The following is a 22569-nucleotide window of genomic DNA, read 5'->3' as shown; positions in this document are numbered from 1 at the left end:
TTCTTCTTTTCTTCCAGCCGCAGTGAGCTCCATCCTCCTCCACTCCCGAGTTCAGCAATGGGCTACTGGCGACGGGACGCGACTTGGACAAGCGAACGAGGAGGCTTGGCGAGCAGCTTGTGGAAGCTTTGGTGCTCCACGAATGGCAGAGGGCCGAGCGTCTCGGTGGAACACGAAGACTGCCTCCGGTTGTTCAGTTGCTCCGGACCGTGGAGTGAAATGTTCGCCGCAAGACTCTCAGCCTCAGCTCTGTGGAATCCCGGACCTTTGGATGCTGCTTTGCTCCCTACAACCACTGCAACACGTCAGTCGTGCCACTCCAGCATGATCGTGTCGTCGCTGGCCGACCAGATGGCTCCTGGCATGGTGTATATAACGAATCTTGGGGACAATCACACTCCCACTCTGCCTCAGGACGGCTGTTCTTCTGGTGACTAATTATTCCCACCTCCACCCTCTGTCGAGATTGCCAAAGTCAATATGGAATTCGATTCACACTCGACGGCGTGCCCAGCCAAACCAGCCGGAGCCGGCGAGAAAGGTGCCGCACTCATAGGATCTCTCACGTTCCAACATCTCATTTCGATCATCAGCTGGGCTTGCTTTGCTGTCTCTGCCATACTGTGGCTCGTCCTGATCGTCCCTCACCTGCGCCAGTACAAGGCTCCCAACGAGCAGCGTCAGATTTTCAGAATCGTCTCAACACCGTTGATTTTCACGATCGTTGCTGTCATCTCTACCCACACTTACGATGTTGCTGAATACCTCGAACCGTTGTCCAACCTCTATGAAGGGTTTGCGCTAGCGTCACTCTTCTTGCTATATGTTCAGTACGTCACTCCAGACGCCACGACAAGAGATGCCTTCTTTCAGAGCTTGGAGAAGAAAAGCAAGAAAGGAAGTATCACGCCAGGCGGGAGTCTTCGCTGGTTCTGGGTACGTGTCGCGCTGGTTACTGCTGGTCTCTGCTGAACCGAATCCGCAGAACACCTGGAGGACAGTATTCTTCTACGTTGTCATCTACACAGCTCTCGTTATCATCCAAGAAATTACAAAGGCGACGGGTGCTTACTGCAGCACTTCTTCCAAACCGAGATTTGCAAACATCTGGGTACGAGTGCTGTCCCTCACTGTAGTGTGCTCTAACAGCGTTGGCAGATCCAAGCCCTCGAACTCGGCACCACCATCTGGACTATTCTCGCAGTGGTCAGGTTCCAGCGCCGACTTCGAGAGTTCATGACTGGTAAGAGGGCTGTTGTGAAACTGGTGATGTTCAAGCTATTTGTAGTTGTCACCACCCTTCAGCGGGTAAGTCTCAGTCCGCTCTCCAGCAATTAGAACAATCTAACCGCGGGCCAGTTCATCTTCAGTATCCTCCGGTCCAAAGTCACCGGCAGTTCCAAAGTGACCTACGACGACATCACTATTGGACTACCGGCGTTGCTGATCTGCGTTGAAGCATTGATGTTCATGGTTGGAAATTACCTCATTTTCAACGTGAGGGAATATCGAACCGGCCAAGAGAAGGACGGCCCAACGTACGTTGTTGGGAAGTCCTTGCCTGATGCTTTGAATCCCGTGGACTTGCTTCGAGCTATTGCGCTGGCGTTTGGGTCCCTCAGGACACGGAAACCTGTTCAAGGCGACATAAAGCATCCTTTTGAATACGGCTGTGTGATTCTTTGAAGTTGGGGGTTGGAATGTCGCTCGCTTTCTCGACTTAGAAGTATCGCAGATGTAGTATCTCGCGAATAGAGACTCTTTCAGTGATATTTACCAAACTTCTGTGGTGGTGGACTTCGGCTTAATAATTAGCGTGTGTGAATTGTCCCATACGTTAAATGTAACCTGATCGCCTCCCGTGCTTGTGGAACATTGGGCCTGATGGAGTCGAGGGATAAAAGAGTTCTTTGTGTTACAGAGTAGTGCTGGACTTTGAGTAGTCTAAGCTGCGCCTAATACAAGTGGGAAAAGAATAATTGACGACCGTAGCTAAACATTCCCAGTACCAACACTCAATCAAAGACATCACTGGCAGCTCTGGTCTCCAATGCCTCCCGGAACCGAGTTTGTAGCTCTTCCAGCTCAACTTCGGTCCGCTGAAGCTGGTCATCCCTGGCCATGGCTGCAATCTTGGTGGCCGCACCACGTACTCCTTCTGCGAACTTTCGCGTGCCACATACATAGGCACGAGCTCCATTCCTCCAGATTTCCACAAGGTCAATCGCGTCGTGAATCATTCGATCTGGCACATATGAACAACCCTTAGATGCTTCCTTCTCCTGGCTGAACGCGTATCTGATGTCCACGACACCACTTTTGACCCAGCCGTCGAGCTGCTGAGCATATAATCTGTCTTTGGTCGGACTGCGACATCCCAAGAACAGAAGCGCAGGGGCCAGCTTTCTATCTGGATTGGATTCGATCTGAAGAGCTCGTTCCTGGAGGAATCCACGGAAGGGCGCAATCCCGGTCCCGGCAGCAAACATGAGGAGGGGGACTTGTTGTGGATCCGGTGGCAGACGGAACATCTTCTTGGCCGTCGGTCGGATACTGACCTGGATCGAATCACCCGCTTCGAGACCATGGAGGTACGTACCAGTCACGCCTTCGAAGCGCTGGCTAGGATTGGAAAGAGCAGCAGCGTCAATCACTCCGTAAGTAATCGTGCATGCATGTGGATTGGCCAGGGATGATGACGATATCGAGTACTGCCGGAGCTGCAACGGCGGGAGAAGGCCGAGGAATTCCCCGAACGGTAGCTTGATGGACGGATATCTGGTAAGAAGATGGAATACGCTCGTTCTCTTCTGCGTAATTTCGTGCTCAAATTGGACGTCTTCGTTTGCTAGGCTCTGCAAGAACGCTTTGTCCGATGAATCGTCGGAGTGGTTCGCCAAAGTGTTGAGGTTCTTTTTAGTCGCCGGCTGTAACAGCTCGACGTAGCTCCGGAGAACATCAAACACAGATAGAGGAGTGTTTGTCGGGATTGCGGAAGAACCGGTGGCTTTGATTGTGATGACGGCGTCACCTGGTAGGCTGAAGTGAGCCATAATCTGTTTCACGATCTTCTCGCCGTTGAGAGGCAGGATTGCCAGGTAGTCTCCGCACTGGTATGTTGCATCCTGCGGAAGCTCAATCTCCATATGGCACTTGGTCGGTTCCCCTTCGGCTGTGAGGACTCGGTTCTCCTTGACGGTGGCGAGGCTGACATCGTACCGCAGGTTCGAGGAGCGAGCATTGGTGGAGATTTCGACCCTCGTAGCCATAATGACTCCATGACTATCTCCACTTGTGAGAGTCGCCCACAAGGACGAATCAACCCAGTCTTCAAAGTCCCCGTAAATATTGCCCTTGGAAGCATCCGTCAGGCCGACCGGAGCAATTCGTGTTGCGCCTGCTCCTTCAAGGAGGGTATCCACAAGTTTGGGAATGCGGTGAAAAGTCTGGCTCCAGTCACCTGTAGACAGTGAGCATGCTATTGGAGATAGAAGAGCAGTACTTACGATGGCCACACCCGAAGACGGTGTATTGCGTGCCACTTAATGAGCCAGGTTCGCAGGTGGAGAGCCATTCAACAAATCTGGCGGCGTTGTCTGGCGGCTGCCCTTCGTAAGAGGACGTAATGACGATGACTGGATGATCCTTTGGCACAGAGTTTGTTGCCGTGTCCAGATCATACGCCCCGGCATTGAACCCACGAGCTCCCGCATCCGAAGCAAGCCGGAGGGCGAAGGCCTGACAAGTGCCAGTGTTCGAGCCATAGAGGATTGTCATCGGCTTGGTCGCGTCTGATGGTTTGCTACAACTCAATGTACGCTCAGCCAGGTTCTCTTTCGCGCATTTGCTGTGAATCAGGCTGTCCATTGCTGTTGCGTTCATGCTTTTCCGCGGCGTAACCCGAATGTAAAGGTTGTCCGGTTTGACTGTCAGTGCTTGTTTGACAACTGGCTTGTAGTTGGGATCATCAAACTTCACGTCGAAGTTCTGAAGAATCATTGCGAGGCCGAGCATAGCTTCTTGCCAGGCGAAAGGCCGCCCAATGCAGGCTCTCTTTCCGTTACCGAACGGCTGGAATGGGTTAGCCAAAGTAGGGCGAGCGCAGGGCTACTCACTTTCCAACAACCAGGATGTTCTGCAGTGATTTTGTCGAAGTTCTCGTCCAGCATACGATCAGGATCGAACTCTTCGGCATTCTCCCCCCAAACCTTTGGATCCCTCTGAGTTTTGCCTACCAGACAAACGACGTGGTCAGAGGGTTTGATCATGTATCTTCCGCCGTCGAGTGTGACGAGTCGGTGGCTGATGGCAGGGCTTATGTGCTTCTGAAGGACAGGCACCGTGGGATTGAGGCGAGAAGTCTCGCGAAGGACCGCGTTGAGATACTTCAGCTTGTGCATGTCGGCTGCTTCAATGGCTCTATCACCAATAACTTCGTCAATCTCCCTCTGCGTCTTGAGGTAGGCGTCAGGGTTCTTCAACAGCTGCATGATAGCAAAGGAGAGCATTCCAGAAGTCGTTTCGTGTCCTAGTCGAGTCAGCCGGTTCTTGAGGCAGGGATTCTGACCTACCGGCAATCAGGAACGTGATCATCTGCTCAACAATGAGTTCATCCCGCATTACCTCTCCTGTCTTGGGGTCTTTGCCATTGATCATAGTGTTCAAGACGTCTTTCTTGTCGGTAGGATTGGCCCTGCGGCCTTCAATGATGCTTTTACCAGTTTCTTGTAGTACTTTTCGAGCTTCTTCGAATTGCGCGTTGGCCCTGAACATGAGGCTTTGGATAAAGGCTGGTCGGCTTGACTTTGCCGTGTTCTCCTTGAAGATGAAGTCCATGGCCTCCACGAAGGGGTGCATTGTGTCGGAGTAAAAAGAATTGAATCTGTAGCTCATGGTGCACAAAGCGATAGTGTCCAGGGTGAGTTTGGTGAAGTCTGCCGTAGCCAAAATCCTATTCTCGGGTCCTTTCCTCGCCCAGGACAAAATGAGTTGGTTGGCAATATCCTTCATGTCAGAAAACATTTCCTGAACCGACAGAGGAGCAAATGCGGGCATGAGAATTCGATGACCTTGAGCCCAGTCTGGATCTTCATTCCGGGCAACGAAGAGACCTTTGGGACCTGGTATTGCCGCAAGCGTGGGAGGTGGGATCTTGACGAAGCGTTTCTCGTCGATCAGCTCCCCAAGCAGAGAAGCCGAACTGCAGACGATACGTCGTTGGCCGTTGATCGTAACTTGAAAGATGGGACCGTACATGGAAGCCAGGCGCTCGAGGCCACGGAGGGGGATGGATCGGTCTTCCCAGATGTCCAGGAGGTTGCCGATGAGCGGGAGTCCACGAGGACCGGGGATTGTTTCTGCCATTGTGAATGATAGTCTTCAAGAAGTCGCATCTGTCGGCGTGGCGATGGCGGCTGATGCGCACATATATAACGCGTGGAGTGGCCATGAGTGATTTTACCAGGAGCAAGCTGTAGTACACCGAGGCCGTAGAAAACAGAGCTGGAAGTATGTTGCAAACCTTGGGAGGGTGATGACGGCTATGCCCTCCCAAAAGTGGTACATGACGCGAAGCCAGTAACAGTGTAGTGCAGTTGTGGGGTTCTTGATTCTGGGCCTGAGCGTGCGCCTGGAGTCTTGAGATACCCCGAGCCGTGGGAGAGGTGATTCGCTTTTCGAGCTGCTCCAATATAGGAACCATTTTGAACCTCGTGTTGAGCTTGAGTCAATTCCACAACCTTTTCTGCTTGAAGCTCCTCCAGCGCTCATCGTTGAAGCATCGAACGTCATCCTCGCTAACACGTTCCTCGCGTAGATCAGAATTAGCGAAGCCCAGATCGGACCATTGGATTCGCCTCTGGACGGCGGCATATTCTCATTCACAAAGCACGCAGACGTATTCGACTCTCTTCGACCACGGCCACTCTCGCTAGTGCTTCAATCACTGGTACAACAGACATCAAGAAGGACTGACCGGGTTTGGCCAACGCTACCGTGGCCGGCGAGGTACTCAGCATCCGACGCGTGGTCGGTGGATCACACAACGTTCGGTCGATCTTGCGAAGGGACAATTGAGCCCTGTGCTCCAGGCACCCGGTCCTGGTGTTCGCCCACTGACAATAGACCGCAATCCAGTAAAGGTCGAAGTCGAGTGTGGTTGCGCACGACATCTCGATGTACTCCGACTTCTCGTAGAGTAACTTGAGGAATCGCCTGCGCCGAGCTGTCTGGCGAGTGGGCGATTTTCTCCAAAGCAGATCTTCTCCACATTGCGCGTTCTTAACGAGTCCTCAATTTCATTCAATGCCATTGCGATTCCTCCACACACTGCTTCATCTAGCTTGCAATCGCTGTTTGTTCTCCCTGCGATCAACGCCAGCATTACGCGTACGCCGTTTTGAATCTTAGACGCTCTCTGCTGGCTGCAAACCGCCTCCATGACGCTTCGACCAACAAAATGGAGTCCCTTGACCTGCAGGCACGACTCTCAGATCCGTGCCGTTCAATGCATTGTCTTGCGAACTGGCACATCTTCGATCCTAACCTGTCCATCTGAAGCCGCCAGGCGCGCGATCGACGCAAGACCGTTTCTTCACCGTGCCCCATGCAGCTGCTGCTGTGTCTTGGTCGAGTCGAGTGATCACCACTTGAAGCCATGATTGAAGAACTACCCACACCCAAGAGCTTGGCCGCAAGAACACAATGCAACCAGGGACTTCGCTGGCTTGCTGGAAACTCGGAAACAACGCTGAGATACTCGCGAAGCGGAACGAAGCCGCAGTGTCAACCAGAGGTGAGATGAATTATTAAGCGCCACATGGGAATTGGGAACGTTTCTGGCGCCACCCTCTGGTAACTTCTTCTGAGTGTGTGCTTCGCAAGTCTTACAACAAATCTGCTCTATTGCAAAACCGAACAGCTAGCTCTTCTGGCTTCTGAGAAGACGAATGTCGAGGTGAGCTCATGGGCTGAACAATTTTGGACAATTCCGAGGTCTTCGTCGTTGGTCCGCAGAGTCAGCGCCTCAGACGAGTCGGGCTTGCTCTTGTTCGTCCGCAAGACGAAGCGTCGTCTCCAGATCGTCTAAGCGATCACGTCAGAAATCGGGAAAGCCTTCTATCGTTCTGTGCACCATCCTGGGGGTCATCGCCTCATTAGCCTATGCAAGTTGACACAGACCAGCTGATACGCTCCTTGAATTCCGGACCAAAGGTGAGCTGATTCACTCCTCATCTCCCTGGCTCCCCCGATATTTCGATTGTCGTCACCAGTAGACTGCAGCAGACAGAGAGTTGCGGTCAGATGGCTCCAAAACTGGTCCCCATTGGCAAGAAAGAGGGACAGACGCCTGATGCCATGATCACGGGAACTTCTCGTCACCAGTCATGAGCTGCCTCGCCACAGTTCTGGCTCCAGCGATGAGTTTTCGTCGGCCAGTTCGATGCTTCGCCACCATCTTGCATGCCTTGCGCGGTGTCTCTGGCAGCTTTAGCCCGAGCGGTACGATGAACAGCACTTATCTTCGCGCTCTGACCAGTTGAATTGACATCAGCCCACGTTTGGGAATCGAGAGGAACAAATTAGTATGATCTAACCTCGCCTGAATGCAGGATCTATCCGACGCAATGCCTCTCAGCTAGGGTGAGTGACATGCTCTTCAAGAGAGGCAGTAGCTTACAGGCCACAGATCATAGAACCTACGGAGTTGAGGTATATCAACCGGTTCTCGGTCGCCAAAGGTGCTCCAGCAGAAAACACCATATCGTATTCCGCATGAGCAGACGAGCTAAGCGTGAACGAGTCTCGACTGAAAAGTGTCCTTCGATACGCGGTGACGAAGGGCATCTTCCCAGAAGACCAAGGAGCTGTTGCACATACGACAACATCTCGACTACTTCTAAAGAAGGTATCGCCACATGGAGCAGGTATTCTATTGACAGAGGCTGGCCCGTTGCGAGCGGGTTCAACGATGCCATCGACAAATGGGGTCATGGTGCACAGGAATCAAACGAGACAGCGTTCAATCTCGTCAAGGACACGACGTTGCTTCCTTACGTACACTCACAGTCGAGCACGAGCAACTCGAAGCCTGTGTCCGGAAGCCGTCGGAAGGAACACGTTAAAACTCCCAGATGCGTGTCTATTTGAGGGTTTCTGTGAGAAAGAGGCGATTTCCAGTATCTGTTCCGCCGCGCCCGGGAAACTTGTTGTGTGAGACTCGCAGCGTGACCAAGTCCACACGTCGACTTTGTCTGGTCGTGCACAGTCCTTCGATCCTGGCTGTTGCTTCAACTTGAACCACGCCTGCCATCACAATAATTCGCATGGTCGGCTTCAAGGATGTTAGGTGGCCGATAAAGTCAGCAACGGTTTGACCACTATTCACCACAGAATCCGCGAGAATAACAATTGACGTTCCCTCCAAAATCTCTCCCGTGACATCTTCGGGCTTTTTCGCGTGCAGGAATGACGCCGAAGGTAGAACTTCGCTGATCCCCATCGCCATCGGCTCGCCTCCACGCATCAAGGCTACTATCAGCGCTTTGTTCTGTTGCGCAATGCGATGTCCTGATACGTTGTGGCCCTGAACGTGGCGGATCATGTACTCTTCAACCCCCAACAGATTTGGTAGAGTGGTTTGCGCTAAATACCGGCCGGTTTGCCAGTGTGCATTTCGTAATGCAGGCCCTTTGTTGGAAGAGTCTCGCATTGGAGTTGCCAAAATCTGTGCGATGCGAGTTTCGGTGAGGTCAATTGTGTTGAGTAAAGGAAAGGGTAACCCGCGCAAGATGTGAGCGTCAAATTCTGAGGCATTCAATTCGATAAGCGGGAGAACGCCGGTGTCAAGACGAGGTGATCTTGCTGCTGACAGAAGAGCCTGGCTAGCAGAGACTCTTCCCCCTGTGATAGCTGCAGCGAGCTCCTTTTCCATGCGCTGACTCCGAGTCTTTTGATCTCCCACGATGACAACAGCTCGATCGGCCTGAGCGAACATTTCGAGATCCAAAACCCCATCTCCCACAGCCGCGACATGCAGGTGATAATATCGCTGAAGGTGAGCCACCAGGTTCGCCTTGACTCGACCAGTGATGACATGCGCGTCACGTATGGGACCCGAGCCGATGACTTTGACGCTATCGAGGAGTCCGTGACGATCCAGTACCCGCTCCCAGACTCGGCGCAGCCCACATGTAACAATCAGTATCCCAGTTTTTCCATCTCTCCGCAATCTTAGCAGGAGTGCCGCCACATCGGGGTACAATGATATTCTCTCCGCAACATCGGTGCAGACGTCGTCGAACACATTCAAGGTCAGCAATTCTTCGTACAGCAACGCCATTTGAAGGAAGGCGGCACTGGTGTAACCAAGTGGTCCGCCAAAAATCCCTTTCAAATAGTCACCTTGCGTCCCAAACAGTTCTTGGGAGTGCACATGTTCCCAGAACAAGTGACCCGAGTCAGCAGGAGACAATGTTTTGTCTGCGTCCAGGACGAGTGCCGAGACAAGATTCTTTGCGGCCGGAGCGATGAAGTGGTCCAGCTGTTTCTCTACTTCCCGCCTGTGACTCTCCTGGCCACGATGGAGGAAAAGCTCGAGCAGAGACGTGACCTGGGCCAATGGCGAATCTTCTCTCACACTTGTGTAGATAATGCCACTTCGATAACAGGTCATCCTCAATTGGCGTTCCTCCTCAGACTGCCATTGTCGCAGTTTGTCGATCGTAACCTCAGGTCGTGGCTTGGCAGCATCGTGGCAACGGCGATGGTGTATCGTCTCTGCCGGAGGACTGAGATAGATAATGTGAGTATAGGTGCTGGCGTCTTGCTGCGTCCACACCGAGGATCCCACGCCCTCTGCACCCAACCAGAGCATGAAATGTCCCGCCACCACACCGACTTTGCGGTCGTTGAGACAGTCTGCTTGGATGGTCTGGAGAGCCAGTTGTCGCACAGCTTCCTTTTGGTTTTCCTCGAGACCGTGGAAACCTTGCAAGCCACCATCAACCAGCTTCGATATTACCTCCGAGCCTTCCACGAGGATGTGATCGGTCCCAAGCGCACGTTTCAGGGCCTCCAGCACAAATGTTTTCCCTGAACCCGAAATGCCATAAAGACCAACGACGGGTATGCGACCGATCTGACAATTATTGAAGTCGATGTGCGTTTCACTCGACATCATGAGAAGGGATGTGTCCTAGCGGACGACACTGCTAAGAACTTCGATGCTAGATCAGGCACGATTGTGCCGTCAGGATTGGTTTGGGCGGAAGCTGTTGTACCGAGAAACCAACTGTCGTAACACCGCTCAGAGTGGGCAGAACGATAAAGCTTAAGCGCAACTTCGCGGCCTAGCTATCGTTTTATGTATCGTGTTTGTCTTCCCACCTTATAGACATTTCAACATGCTACCAGATCCGAGATGATCAGGGTCCAAGATGAGCATGCCACTTGGAGCCCGTGAAGGTGTTGCCATCTCGTGAACTCACTTCATTGCGACTGGGGATCTATTGCCATGGGACCGGCATCTTTCACCGAAGAAAGTTCACCGCAAACGAGTGATCTCAGAGATCCATACAGTAGGACACGGATGCAGACGAGAACCTCCCGCAGCTGCGATATCGAGGCAATCAAACACGTGCAAGGTTGCGTCTTGCGACCAGCGTACTGCAGCACTGAATGCATGAGATCCGTACTTCATCGATGTTGCGCCATCACAGCTATTTTTGGCATCAGATAGTCCATGAAGACGGTCTGAGCTGCTTGGCTTCTGCTCGGCACAGTTGCCATAGAAACAAGCTTCGATCGTCTATCGCGCCTGACGCGTTTTTCCCCTACTATGTTGCCCGATTGACTTCCTCCTTCTGTCCTACAATGAGACGGACACCATCTATCGTTTTGTTGGAGGTCGAAAGAAAATTCGCTTCCCTCAAATGCTACCCTCTACGTGTCGACTCGGGTTTTCCTCCATTTTCGAGCCTGACCGATCTCGGGCACCGCCATTTTCACGATACGTACTATGACTACAATGGGCAACTCTGGAAGAAAGGAACGTGGCTGAGGCGAAGAGACGGAGAGTGGCAAATGAAAATCAGAGGAGGAGGTGATTACATCAATTCACGTTCTGAGGAAGTCTCGGATTTGGCGACCATTTCGACACACATTAAATCCTTGACTGGTCTGGACTACGATGCGAAGCGGCTGTTTGGTCTGAGCCATTTTGCCAGCTTCAGCACACGTCGCCGCGCCTGGATCGCAGACTCGGAGTTCAAAATCGTACTTGACCGGACAGATTTCGGGCATACTGTTGGCGAGGTGGAGCTCGAAACATCCGTGAACGCGCGAGACGGAGGTGCAGCACAGAGCGTGATGAGGTCGATGGATGAGAGGATCGTTGCATTCGTGCGGCATTATGCATGGGCATTCTCGTCTGAAACCCCGGTCGGAAAACTGTCTGCGTACTTTGCCTGGCAATCATCCGAGAAGACCTAGCCTTCTGTTCAGATCTCAGCATGCAGGCATTCACGAAACAGGACACATTCCCATTCTGGGGATTGATCCCGAGTTCATCGCGGTTGAATCTCTTCTGTCCTCTTTCGGGTGGACGATTTGATCTCCGCCAGCCGCTGGACGATCCGCGATGAGTTCCGGACACACTTGGCGATTTGCCATACATCTCACGCTTTCCGGTGTGTCCAGTCGTGCCCTGCACTTCCTAGCGACCCACAGAGATCTTCCCTGGTTGTTCTGAGGAGTGAATGGCCTATTGGCCTTGGCTATGCAGCCGTCGTGGCGAAATTTGCACACTGGGCAACGCAGCGCAGTTAGTCCACCTCGATGATTTGAGTGATAACAGTTTGACTTGACTATGGAGTATCCTGAAATCTGTGTCCAGATCTCCCCAAATGCTGGCAATTTGAAGACTCATCAGATCCTGACCCGCAGCCCTGCATAAACCTAGGTGCACATCCACCATCTTTCCAGATCGATCGACGTGATTCCAGAAGCGATGGAGCACGCTGGTGGGTTATCGACCTTCGAACACAGACCCACAGTACCTTCACAGAGAATCTTGTCGCTTCGCCTCCAACAGTTGGCAGATTGCTCGCAACCCATTTTATCGACCCGAACGACAGAAGTGCCGTGGGTGCATTCATTCGAGACTCGGAGCATATCCACAATGTCCACATGTCCAAAGTCGATAGGACTCTTGAGAGCATGTGGCTGTATACCCTTGGATCCGTTCCGGAAGTACTTCAAGAGTCTGTCCACGGTGCAAGCGGTGATTTGTGGTGGCAACTCTTACGCATAGGATTTCCACGGATCCTAGTCAACGTCGTCGATGCGATTCAAGCAAGACTACCGGACACAGAGGTATGGCTTGTCTTCCCATGCTACACTTGATGTTCCTCGCTTGATAAGAAGGCCTCCTCAGCAGATAGACGGTAGACCAGTGCAGTCACTGGTAGGAATTGCCGCAATCCAAAACTCGCGCTAAATTGCCGTTCGGCATTTTAGCGCCATCAGCTAACCCATCATTGGCCTCTCGACCTGTGACCACCAAAGTACATAAGGACCTTGTCTTTCACAGTCGTTATCGCCGTCATGATCACTTATAATTGTCCGCCTTCTTCAAGCATTGGACCGGCAATTTGAACTCTACCCAGCTGACAACATGAATGCCAAGCCATTCTCCAACGCTGATGGAACTTCGACCTACGAGGATTCGGATGTGGAGCATCTGTCCTTCGCATCAGAAATGACGGAGATGCGTGATGAAGTCAGCTACTGCTTCGGTCAGAAATATTTCGACTGCGTCATATCGCAGCAAGTGCTGCAAGATTGCAGTCCGTACGACACCCCCTCTGAGGTGGATGTAAGCTCTCCCCTCTGGAATTAGCAGTTCAGTGCCTCACCAATTGACCAGTCTCGTCTTTTTTGTCACATGCGAGATTTCCCGTACGACAGGTGTCTCGCGTCACTCGCCGAGATCGATTCAGTCGAGCGGCCGAATCGTTTTCAGGTGGTTGCCGCCGATCCCCGCACAAGAATGCTGATTCTGGTGGGATGGATCATTCACGAAGGATCCGCACGTGCGAAGCAGCAGATGCTGCAGACAGTGAGGACGCTACATCAAGACCAAAGAGGGAAGAGCAGGGATGGAAAGCGCTCGAGATCGGCAAGCGGCAGTTGTGGACCAGAATTGCCCACCGCACGCAGCGCTCCCACAAATCCGGGGGTCTACAGCATGGCTGTCAACAACCATGGGATGAAGATTGGGGCCAAACCTCTGTACAGTTCGGAACATATGTCAGCGGATCCCAACCTGTTCAAGACGGTTATGACGTTCATGGATCGTACGTTCGAAGGTAAAGCTGCAAGTTCCAAGTTGGCGCAGCACGAAGCTGCCAAACAAGCGTGTAGCTTTTTCAAGCTACAGGTGTGACGATGACAAGGGAGACAGATTGGACAACATGCTCCTGATCGAGAAAACAGGCGAGAATGGCTCCAGTATGCTCGGTCCAGGACCATATTGGGCGTTGGGCCAGCAATTGATAGATAAGCAGTTCTTGTACTGTCGTCCGAACAAGCTATATGGACCAGTACACGAGACGATATTGATCCTTAAAGCTCCTGCAGCGCGCCTTCTGGTCCTGATCACATTTTCCCTCTTACTAAACAAGAGAAATGGATGCAGAGACATCACCGATCCAAGAATTTTACGGTTGTCTGGTCTTGCTGAGACTGTTGACTCCGAACCGATCGAGTATCCAACCAGACAAGCCGAGCGCCATTCGAGTACCGAAGCGGAATAAATGGCATGTCTTTCTGGATAGCCTAGCTTGGTTGGCTGACCACAAATGTGGTGGGAAAACTGTCACGGCTGTTGCAGTTGGTCTCTCCTCCACTGGGCCAATCTATTGGATTGTCAGCCAGTCACCAATCGACCCAGAAGTGCTCCGACATGTTCAAAAAGTGTTAGTTGATTTATCCCATGAGAGCCCACCGAACACATCGTCGCCATTGGACCTTATCCGACAGATTGCGCGTGATTCTATCGAGATTTCTGGTCTCCGGGTTCGAAATTATGGGCAAAGATTGAAGGCCATCGTCGCCGCTGTCGATGCAAAAGAGCCCCTTGTCGCACTCGGTAAGGACATCGTGTCCTTCAGGTCGGTCTTGCGAAGTTATGCTGATCATGACGGATCCAGATGAGGGTGAAAGGCAGCATTTGAAATCATTTCTGAATCTATCGAGAGATCCAGACCGTTTAATCGATCTATCTTTGAAGCTCAAAAGATCAAGACTTCTCAAGCGCCTCCACCATTTGATCCAGGCTTCTGAGGAAAAGGCTTTGTGGGTAGAAGTGCGGCATCTGTTGGGTAGGCTGTGCTCCTGGGTTAGAGCGGCCACTCGCCTGGTCCTCACGTGCCAGCGCTTCCGTGACCGTATCAGGAATGCCCGTGTGGAGCCGGTCGACCTGACCTCCATTGGAACGTTCAGTTTTCAGCTGCCATGGCATGAGCCTGTTGACATTCTGCGCGAATTGATGCCGGAATTCCATGGCTCCAGACTCCGAGATGCGTTACATGCTCGTCAGAACGACAAGATGGTTGGTCAGATCCTCCGGTGTCTCTCCACCATGGAGAGGGGCAGATTCCATACAGATCTCCATGTAGAGGTCATCCTACTGCGTCACTTTCACCTGCGCAGGCTCGACTTCATCGCCGACGACCGCTACATAGGTTGCAGTAAACCTTCTTGTTACTGCTGCGACCTGTACTTGCGCAGCCACCCTGTCGGAGTACAGCCGCGCCGAAGTCATGGCAATGTTTGGATCAAATGGGCAACGCCGCTGTTCTCCGGGGTACCAACAGCGGATGAGGTGCTGGTTTTACAAGACATTGTGAACACGGTCAAGTCGGATCTGCGCTTTCAGATCATATCTAGTCCCACACTGACGAGGCGGCCGCCGGACTCAACCACGGGATTGGAAAGCACGAATCCTCTGTCCAGTCTCGACTGAGCGAGTCATTCATTGAGCCAAAAGGGCCTGTGTGAATTTAGCTCATGACTGAACTAACTGCTTTCATACGATGCTATGCTGTGTCAAACTCTATCTCCAGCCCGTCTGCGACGGGATCCCAATAAACATCTGGTGTGACCATATGATACACGGCGTCATCATTCCTGAGCCAGTAATGTTCGTCCGGCGACACGGTTCGAGGAGCTGTATCCGACCCTTGAAAGGGTGCTGAGATTGTGGACATCGAGGAATTGGTTGCTGAGAATTCCTGCAGCTTATACGCGACAACCTGTTCCCTCAACTGCCCAAACCTATTCACTAGGGGCAAGAGTTTGGTTCCCCTTATGTGGTTGATCATATGGTCGTGCACTGCACCAGACTTTGGCAACGTTTTGGTCCAACTGGCCACGTCAGTGCTTCCCCGAAGTGAAGGATTTCCTTACATGGACTCTGCGATGTCAAGACCCAGCAGCAACGAAGCTCCACGTCCGAGCTTCTTCTCAAGATTGAGATAGCGACCGCCGCAACTGATCATGTATTTGATCTGGCTCTCAATTTCCTCTGGGCTTCTGTCCATATTGTCGACAGTCCTAACGACTTCAGTACAATCGCGGTTCCAACTGCATCGAAACTGTTCCTGAAATTTAACGAGCAAGATGCAGGCACACCTTCTCATCATACGTGACTAAGCGTCGACGTCTTGACCGTGGAGATAGTATGTCGCTATCTGAGCCTGTGGGCTCACGAGTCTGCCTGAGCTGGACAGCAACGGCGTTTCCCAAAATTTCCAAGGCTGTAGTTTCCAGAGCTCTTCATGGACGCTCAGAATTCTCAGAGTTTGATCATCAGGGCCCTGGTACGAGACCAACTGATTGAGCTGATTCTTGTCTTTTTCGCCCTTTTCTTTGATGCAAAATGGGATCTTCCTGGCAAGATCATCACGATCTTGAATTACCTTTCGGATATCAGATAGCACCCCAGTCAGAAAAGCGGCATCCTGGATCTGTAAGTGCAATACTCGTCTGCCTCATGTGTACGTACCTGATCCAAATCATTTCGTAGGAACGCCTGGATTTGAAAGCGATGACCTGAGCCTAGATCCATGGTGAAATATTCGGGATAAGAGCAGTGGCCGAATCTGAAACTGCTTCCAGCGTCCGCTTGGTATGCTCTAACAAACGAAACACGGAAAGAGAAACTGTTGAGGCAGTAGCACGGCCGTTTTTTATGCTCTAGTCATGCATACGCCGCTTTATCAAGCCACTTTGTAGCTTCTAACAGGGGCCTTGCATAATTTCGACTCTGCATTCAAGGTAGGACGCGCCTGTGAAAATGCTGCTGATGTCTTCATCTTGGAGACAGGAACCATGTCAAAGACGGAACTAGCAGCTCTAACGACTCCAATCGAGACCTGCCACGATTCTACATGAAACTACTTGTGGGTGGTTACAACGGGATTTTGTTGCACATTCTGTCATTCTCCGAGGCACCCAGTCATGAACAGCTAGCGATTCGTGATTCAGCAGAAAGCCGACATTACATCACGATTATTCGACGAATACAATCCTCGCGATAGATGAACGTAAGACATGACTGCACCACAACATGAAGAGTTTAGCAGCAGTCTAAGTCCAATCCAAGAGTCTCACCATGCTGATGCCTCACGTGATCAGCAGGCCTAATCTGAAGAGCGTATCCTCCCTCTCATGTCGAATGCGAAAACATGAGACCGCGAGGGCGTAAGGATGATGCCAGCTGATTGCTCATCCAGTGGCAATGGCGGTGACAGAAGTGACTTGGGTTGTCAACCATACACATCTTGTCGCCTGTGATGTTTGTGATATATCTTCCGAGGGCTTTGTGGGTACTGGAAGCACGGAGACGTCGTTGCTTGCAACCACCGCACCCGGCTTGTCCCTCGGAACTGGAGAGTCACCTGAGACTTCTCAGACTGGTCCTCGCTATCGTGGGAGCGCGTAGTGCTCCATCTCATGGGTATTGTGTCTGTCTTTGGACCCCTCCAAGCAAAGAATGCTCTCATCCTCTTGTCTGTAGAGCGCGGTCTGAGCAGATTTAGGTCTAAATTCAAGGTCACAAGCAGGGTTCAAGCAGTCGTTGACGAAGAGCTGATTGGGACGTAAAGCAGGACAAGGTGAGGCATCAGAAAGAACCAAAACTCGAAACAAAGGAGGAAAGAGGCGTGGCTCAGAGATTGTCTAGGGATCTTGCCATAGGCAGTTCATATTATTCATCACTCGTAACAAATTAGATATCCCACAGCTCTCCATTGATGTCTTCAACATGTCTGCGGCCGGCACCCGAGCCATTAAGAGCCAGCACAGTATATCAGGCAGATCAAGGAAGATCCGTACGATCAGGCACGAACCTGCGGGAGAACCCCAGCAGCATCGATCGGATATGCATCGCATGGCGCGCTGGCCATGGCGACCTCGAACGCGGCGGCAACGTCTCGGAGATCCAGGAAGTCCAGAGTCTCCCTCAGCTCATCGACGTGGTCCTCCGTTTCTTCGGTATCGTCCTCCAGCCCAATTTTGAGAAGCAAGTGCCGCAACTTGGCGTCAACAACTTTTTCGCGATCCAGGAGCTCCAGAGCACGCGCCGTCCTTGAGATCTTTGCCGCCGTATCCTCGATAGACTTCAGGACAAACCCGGAGCCCCGAATGCTCCTGGCGTTATCCTTCAGCATCTCGAGGAAGTGCTCGTTATCCCAGTAGTCGCGTTTTCCGAAGTTCACGCCGGCGTACACGTTGAGCCCACCATCCCACAGAACGCTGGAGGTGACAATGGTCATCAGGATCTCTCCCAAACCAAGGTCCTCTCTCCGCGTTGCTTTTAGGGTCTGGTAAGAGAATTCTACCACATCATACTTGTCTCCGAACAGCGACCTCAGAACGGACTGCAGCAGACAATAGACGATGCTGTCCTTCTTGCCAGTGGGCCAATGCTGTACGGCGCGCCCGAGAACGTTCCAGGACAACCCAGTATACACAAAACAACGCTTCAGATGACGTTGCCTCAGTCGCTTGTTGTTCCGACGACCGGGTTGTCTGGCCCACTGCAGTAGACCACTCTCGAGATAATTCAGGAAGAACCTCTGGCGTTCAAACTGGTCGTGGTGTTTGCCACCGCCAAAGAGGCGTTCTCCTTTTCTGTAGTTGATCCCTTTACCATTGCCACCTCTCTGACCATCGATTTTCTTGGCTTTCAGGATGGCCGCGGCGTCTGTTCGCTCAATATCAATGTACCGTCTCATCTCCGACCACGCCTTCTCCAGGTCCGCGATGGACAGCCCGTAGCCGACATACCTTTCGGACCTGTCATCAGCTTGGGTATTTCGACGGATAGGATTGGTCGCGGTCCACAGCGTGTATGATCCTGGAGTCCCCTTGAGCTGGATATATCTGCTTATATCGCGCTCGAAATCGGGATTCTGCAAGTCACTGGGAAGAGTCCCGTGTATCAAGCTCAAGACCAGGTCTGGGTGCCACGAGGCCAGGTAAAAGAGTACTCTGGACCGCGGACCCTTCTCCAAGTCTCCAAGTATTGTGCGCCAACTGCTGTGGCCAACGTATTCAGAATCGCTTTCATGCCCGTCATCTTCATCACTGCCACGCTCAAAAGTATCTACGTCCGAGTCATCCTCAAAGTCTGGAACCGTGTACCGACGCCCCGGGCGTGTTCCTCGGCCAGCGCTGGTCGACTTGCTCTTCTTTATCGGCCGGGCGACGCCGTCAAAGGTTCCATTCCCCGCAGGGTCGGGATACCGACGACGTCTCCTGCCTTTGTTCTTGCCAATCTTCAGCGAGATGTCCTCCCTCCGCTCATACTCCGCAATGTCCTTGATGACGTGCGCCAGACCAATGATGCCGAATGCTTCTAAGTACCAGTCCATCTGCTGTTGCCTCTCAGTCCACAATGGATCAATTTCGGAGAGCCCGTCGTCGGTTGCATCTGACTCTGAGTCGTCTCTGACCTGGCGGCCCTCCGACGACTCGGAAGCCAAATCAACGTCGACGCCGACGCTCACGCATGGCTTCTTGGTCGGATTCGGCTGGCCTCCTCCCTCTTCAACGAGTGCATGGACCTGAATGCTCTGTGAAGAATACAATGCTGTGTCAACGTTGACCTCAGTAGTGTCCGTCTTCTCCGAGTCCAGCAAGCCAGCGATTCTTTGCTTCAGGAGTGACAGCTCAAGGTCCGCATCGGCAATTGCCATCGCAAATCTTGCCACATCTTCGAGGTACTCCATCAGAGACGTTGCTGCTCGGTTGCCACCAAAGGTCTACTGACGGAATGAACCTCACGAGGAGGAGCACTCAGACATCAGTGAATGAAATCTGCAATTTGGATGGGCGGTCCTCAATTTGGGCAGGTGCGTCACTGTGGCCGCAGCGTTTGTCGCCGGAAGGAGCAGCTGTCAGCGGCATCCGATAAACCACAGCATTACCAGGAGGCAATGGTATCCCATATCCCATTTCATGTTTCTGGTCGTTCGCCTGCTGTAAGATCGTCAATTGTAGATTTGCGCATTCTGGAGAATTCAGGGGGTGACCCCTTCATCTGCAGTTCACATCCATGGCTACAGCTCCTGTCGACTGCAAAGAGTATGAGTGCAACCGACAGCTGACAATGTACGCAACAAGACATAGCATGAGTCTGGGACTTCCGATTGTACATTCGCAACTGATCAAGTAATGCTATTACTTAAGCACGTACCTCATGTCTCACAACAGAGCTGGATACCGTCCTAGAGGCGCCTGCTGCCGCAGCGGACCACACATGCCAGCAACAGAAGTGAATCAAACCAACCTGATATATTTGAAAGTGTAGAGAACGTGGTAGTCCGCCTTGGAGACTCTTGAAGTCAACCAGACCTATCGGACCAGTCATACCCTGTCTGAACTCACCGTGCTCTTCGCCCGCACCCGCTTCGCAAGCAGCCACAAACCCAATGCTGCTCCTCCTTGGACACGGTTGTACGCTCCCGGCCAAGGATTTTAGGCTCAGGACAGCGGCTAGACTCACCAGGAACGCCGGACAGCATGACAAGGGAACCTCGATGGCACCAAAGAAGCCTGAAATTTGTGTTGCCTGTCTATCGGGGAGGAAACGTAGCATGTGGTGTTGCTGGCGCAGGCCGCAGACGGCCTCGTTCAGGAGTGTCCTCGGGTGTCGGTGGTATTCGCTGCCTGCGGCGCCTGGAATGACGATGGCCGCATTGTTAGCAAGTCTCGACTGTCCGCGAGCAGCTGCTGATGGGCTCGCGAGCTAATTGACAATCGAAGCCAACTTCATCCGCAACCCGCCAGATATGACCAAGAAGGCGGCGTTGTAACAACACTCTGAGTCGGGACTGACTTCATGTTGTCTTGAACAGCGCTTCATTGTCGCTTTTGCAGCAGTCGCACAGGTGTATGCTTCTCTTTCCCATGCGTTCTCTTCCCCTCCAGCAACCGTGGTCCTTTGTGGCGGTCAATTTTTCTTAAGGCGTGGAAAAGCGGGATGAAGGAGAAGAGGGTCTTTGGGATATTTCCTGTACGAGAGCATGTCAACTGCCGTGTATCGAGTAGTCGTCGTAGCACAAAAGTTTCCGAGCTTGCCTCCCTAGGTCACTACCTTGATCGTCGACCAGCACGAAGCAGATGAGGAGCCATCTTAGGCGTATCGGAAGCTACGCTGTGGTGCTCCTTTCAAGGCACTTCATGTACCGTCTGGTTGGCGTTGGGAATGTGAAGAAGGGAAGTTTTGGTAGCGGACGTTGCAACAGTTTTGGGGCCACAAAAACGGGACCCTGGTGTGAGAGAGCATCGGATACTTCTACGCAGTACTGAAGACACGATGTGGAAGAAGAAGTTATCGCAGTTCATTGTTTTCATTCTTTACGTGCAATTGAAGCTACCGATCACATCACGCACTCCCACCTTTGGCCTTCCCCTTACTAGGATGGCTTTCAGCTGGAGTTCTCGATGGCCAAGTAGTTCCGAGCAGCCTCAGTCTCGACGGCCATGGACCAAACCAGGCGCGGGATTTCTGGCTCCTCCTTCTTGTCTTCAGAGCACCATCTCTGAGGAAGGAACGCGCCGAGAAGAGCCTGCGCGTGCTCTTTCGCCATGTCGTTGTTGTCTGTCAGCATTTTTGTGATCAGAGCGAGAACATCAGAGTCATATGCTCTTTTCATCTCCTCGAGCACCGCAGCTTCGTAACCAGTATGCTTCTTGGTCATTCGGTTGACCAACTGATAGAAGTAGGCCACGTCGACTTTCGCTAGGCCGACGTCTGCCTCGTTTCGGATTGTAGAGGTCAAGTCAGCGGTTTGAGACAGGATGTTCTCGAGCAAATTCTGCAATATTGCCTCGAACTTTTGCTGTCTCTCCGCCTTCTCTTCCACTGTCATGTCTCCCCTCTTGCATCGCAAGGCATCGGCTTCGCCAAGCTGTTGTAGGAGGTAGTCTGTCGCCGCATTTGACTTTTGCTTCAGGAGCTCCAAGCCTACGTCATGCATTGACGGATCCACGACCGATCTTTGGTGTTCGGCCCAGTCTTTGACTTGTGCGGCAGCCTCGGCATCTGACTCAGGAGGCACTGTGGGGTGCTTCCCGTCCCAAGTTTCAAGAGAAGACCACTTCTGTTGGTCCTTTGGAACTGGGTCATAGCCGCACGATCCTTGTTGCTCGGCAAATTGACGTGGGACATTACCCTGAGGTTTGCGCTGAACTTGCCTGCGCTCTTCGGCAGCGTCACGTCTCTTAGCCTCGCGCTGCTGGATTTGCTGAAGCACACCTGGGGGGAGTTTCACCAGCTGAGGCTGCCACGCCTTCACGTAGATTTCAAGAATATCCCAAGCTTTGGAAAGATATTCTTTGCTCTTCGTAAGCTCTTCGGTAGCCTTCACCGCGAGTTCCTTCTGGTCTCTGCAACCTTTCCAAGCCTTCAGACTGACAGCATGCTTGTGCCGATAGTCGCTGATCAGATCAAGGTCGCAAGATTCGAGAATTTTCGAGATCTGGTTCCAAAAGTCCGACTTGAACCACGCCCAGTTGCGTCGAGAATCCTCATAGTACTCCGGGTTCGATAGCGAGGGATGGTGCTTCAATCCACGATAGCCATCATTCGGGTCCGGCTTGTGGGATTCAGCGACCTTCTGCCTCTGACTATCCTTGCCACGAGGATTCGATTGGGGCTTGTGAAAGATACTCCACCCTTTGTACGACCGATTCCACTGGGGCGCCGGCTTGCCATGCTTCCGTGCCGCAATCTTTGCCAGAGTGAACGCGATGCCGTCTTTCGGGTCGACTAGTCCAGCTTCAACACCTGCTTCTAGCCCTTTAGGCAACGCTGGCCACGCGCCAATAGCAGGTAGGTTGCAGATATCGGGAACGTAGTAGAACTTCAGCAGTGGAACGAGCTTGGAGTCCTCAGGATATGGACGAGCATACTCCTCGTAGCCCTTTGGAAGACGCAAGTTGTGAGGATGATCGAACCATTCTCCCTTGCGACACTGGGTTTGGGTTTGGGTTAGGGTT

General features: G+C 52.3%; 8 protein-coding genes across 8 annotated transcripts; 4 read left to right on the top strand and 4 right to left on the bottom strand.

The window, feature by feature from the left end:
- Nucleotides 1-480: 480 nt before the first annotated feature.
- On the top strand, nucleotides 481-1686 carry A1O7_06736 (uncharacterized protein; the record flags this gene model as incomplete). Its single annotated transcript, XM_007760737.1, has 4 exons — nucleotides 481-936; nucleotides 986-1111; nucleotides 1159-1308; nucleotides 1360-1686. 4 exons carry the CDS (start codon nucleotides 481-483, stop codon nucleotides 1684-1686), a joined length of 1059 nt encoding a protein of 352 aa, XP_007758927.1.
- Nucleotides 1687-2015: 329 nt separating this feature from the next.
- Nucleotides 2016-5364, bottom strand: A1O7_06735 (uncharacterized protein; the record flags this gene model as incomplete). The annotated part of the gene is made up of 4 exons (XM_007760736.1): nucleotides 2016-3460; nucleotides 3507-4071; nucleotides 4116-4528; nucleotides 4572-5364. The coding sequence occupies 4 exons, from the start codon at nucleotides 5362-5364 to the stop codon at nucleotides 2016-2018; spliced, it is 3216 nt and encodes a 1071-aa protein (XP_007758926.1).
- Nucleotides 5365-8140: 2776 nt separating this feature from the next.
- A1O7_06734 (uncharacterized protein) lies at nucleotides 8141-10177 on the bottom strand (the record flags this gene model as incomplete). Its single annotated transcript, XM_007760735.1, has 1 exon — nucleotides 8141-10177. One exon carries the CDS (start codon nucleotides 10175-10177, stop codon nucleotides 8141-8143), a length of 2037 nt encoding a protein of 678 aa, XP_007758925.1.
- A 695-nt stretch (nucleotides 10178-10872) lies between these two features.
- Nucleotides 10873-11490, top strand: A1O7_06733 (adenylate cyclase; the record flags this gene model as incomplete). The annotated part of the gene is made up of 1 exon (XM_007760734.1): nucleotides 10873-11490. One exon carries the CDS (start codon nucleotides 10873-10875, stop codon nucleotides 11488-11490), a length of 618 nt encoding a protein of 205 aa, XP_007758924.1.
- Nucleotides 11491-12673: 1183 nt separating this feature from the next.
- Nucleotides 12674-13444, top strand: A1O7_06732 (uncharacterized protein; the record flags this gene model as incomplete). Its single annotated transcript, XM_007760733.1, has 2 exons — nucleotides 12674-12874; nucleotides 12926-13444. 2 exons carry the CDS (start codon nucleotides 12674-12676, stop codon nucleotides 13442-13444), a joined length of 720 nt encoding a protein of 239 aa, XP_007758923.1.
- Nucleotides 13445-13686: 242 nt separating this feature from the next.
- Nucleotides 13687-15025, top strand: A1O7_06731 (uncharacterized protein; the record flags this gene model as incomplete). Its single annotated transcript, XM_007760732.1, has 2 exons — nucleotides 13687-14149; nucleotides 14211-15025. The coding sequence occupies 2 exons, from the start codon at nucleotides 13687-13689 to the stop codon at nucleotides 15023-15025; spliced, it is 1278 nt and encodes a 425-aa protein (XP_007758922.1).
- A 2374-nt stretch (nucleotides 15026-17399) lies between these two features.
- Nucleotides 17400-19262, bottom strand: A1O7_06730 (uncharacterized protein; the record flags this gene model as incomplete). Its single annotated transcript, XM_007760731.1, has 1 exon — nucleotides 17400-19262. The coding sequence occupies one exon, from the start codon at nucleotides 19260-19262 to the stop codon at nucleotides 17400-17402; it is 1863 nt and encodes a 620-aa protein (XP_007758921.1).
- Nucleotides 19263-20996: 1734 nt separating this feature from the next.
- On the bottom strand, nucleotides 20997-22433 carry A1O7_06729 (uncharacterized protein; the record flags this gene model as incomplete). Its single annotated transcript, XM_007760730.1, has 1 exon — nucleotides 20997-22433. A coding segment is annotated over one exon (1437 nt), but the record flags the coding sequence as incomplete, so codon positions are not given.
- Nucleotides 22434-22569: the final 136 nt, after the last annotated feature.

Source organism: Cladophialophora yegresii, assembly GCF_000585515.1.
Source record: "Cladophialophora yegresii CBS 114405 chromosome Unknown aczIN-supercont1.5, whole genome shotgun sequence".
Taxonomy (NCBI): Eukaryota; Fungi; Ascomycota; class Eurotiomycetes; order Chaetothyriales; family Herpotrichiellaceae; genus Cladophialophora; species Cladophialophora yegresii.
This window is presented reverse-complemented; position numbering and strand designations above follow the sequence as displayed.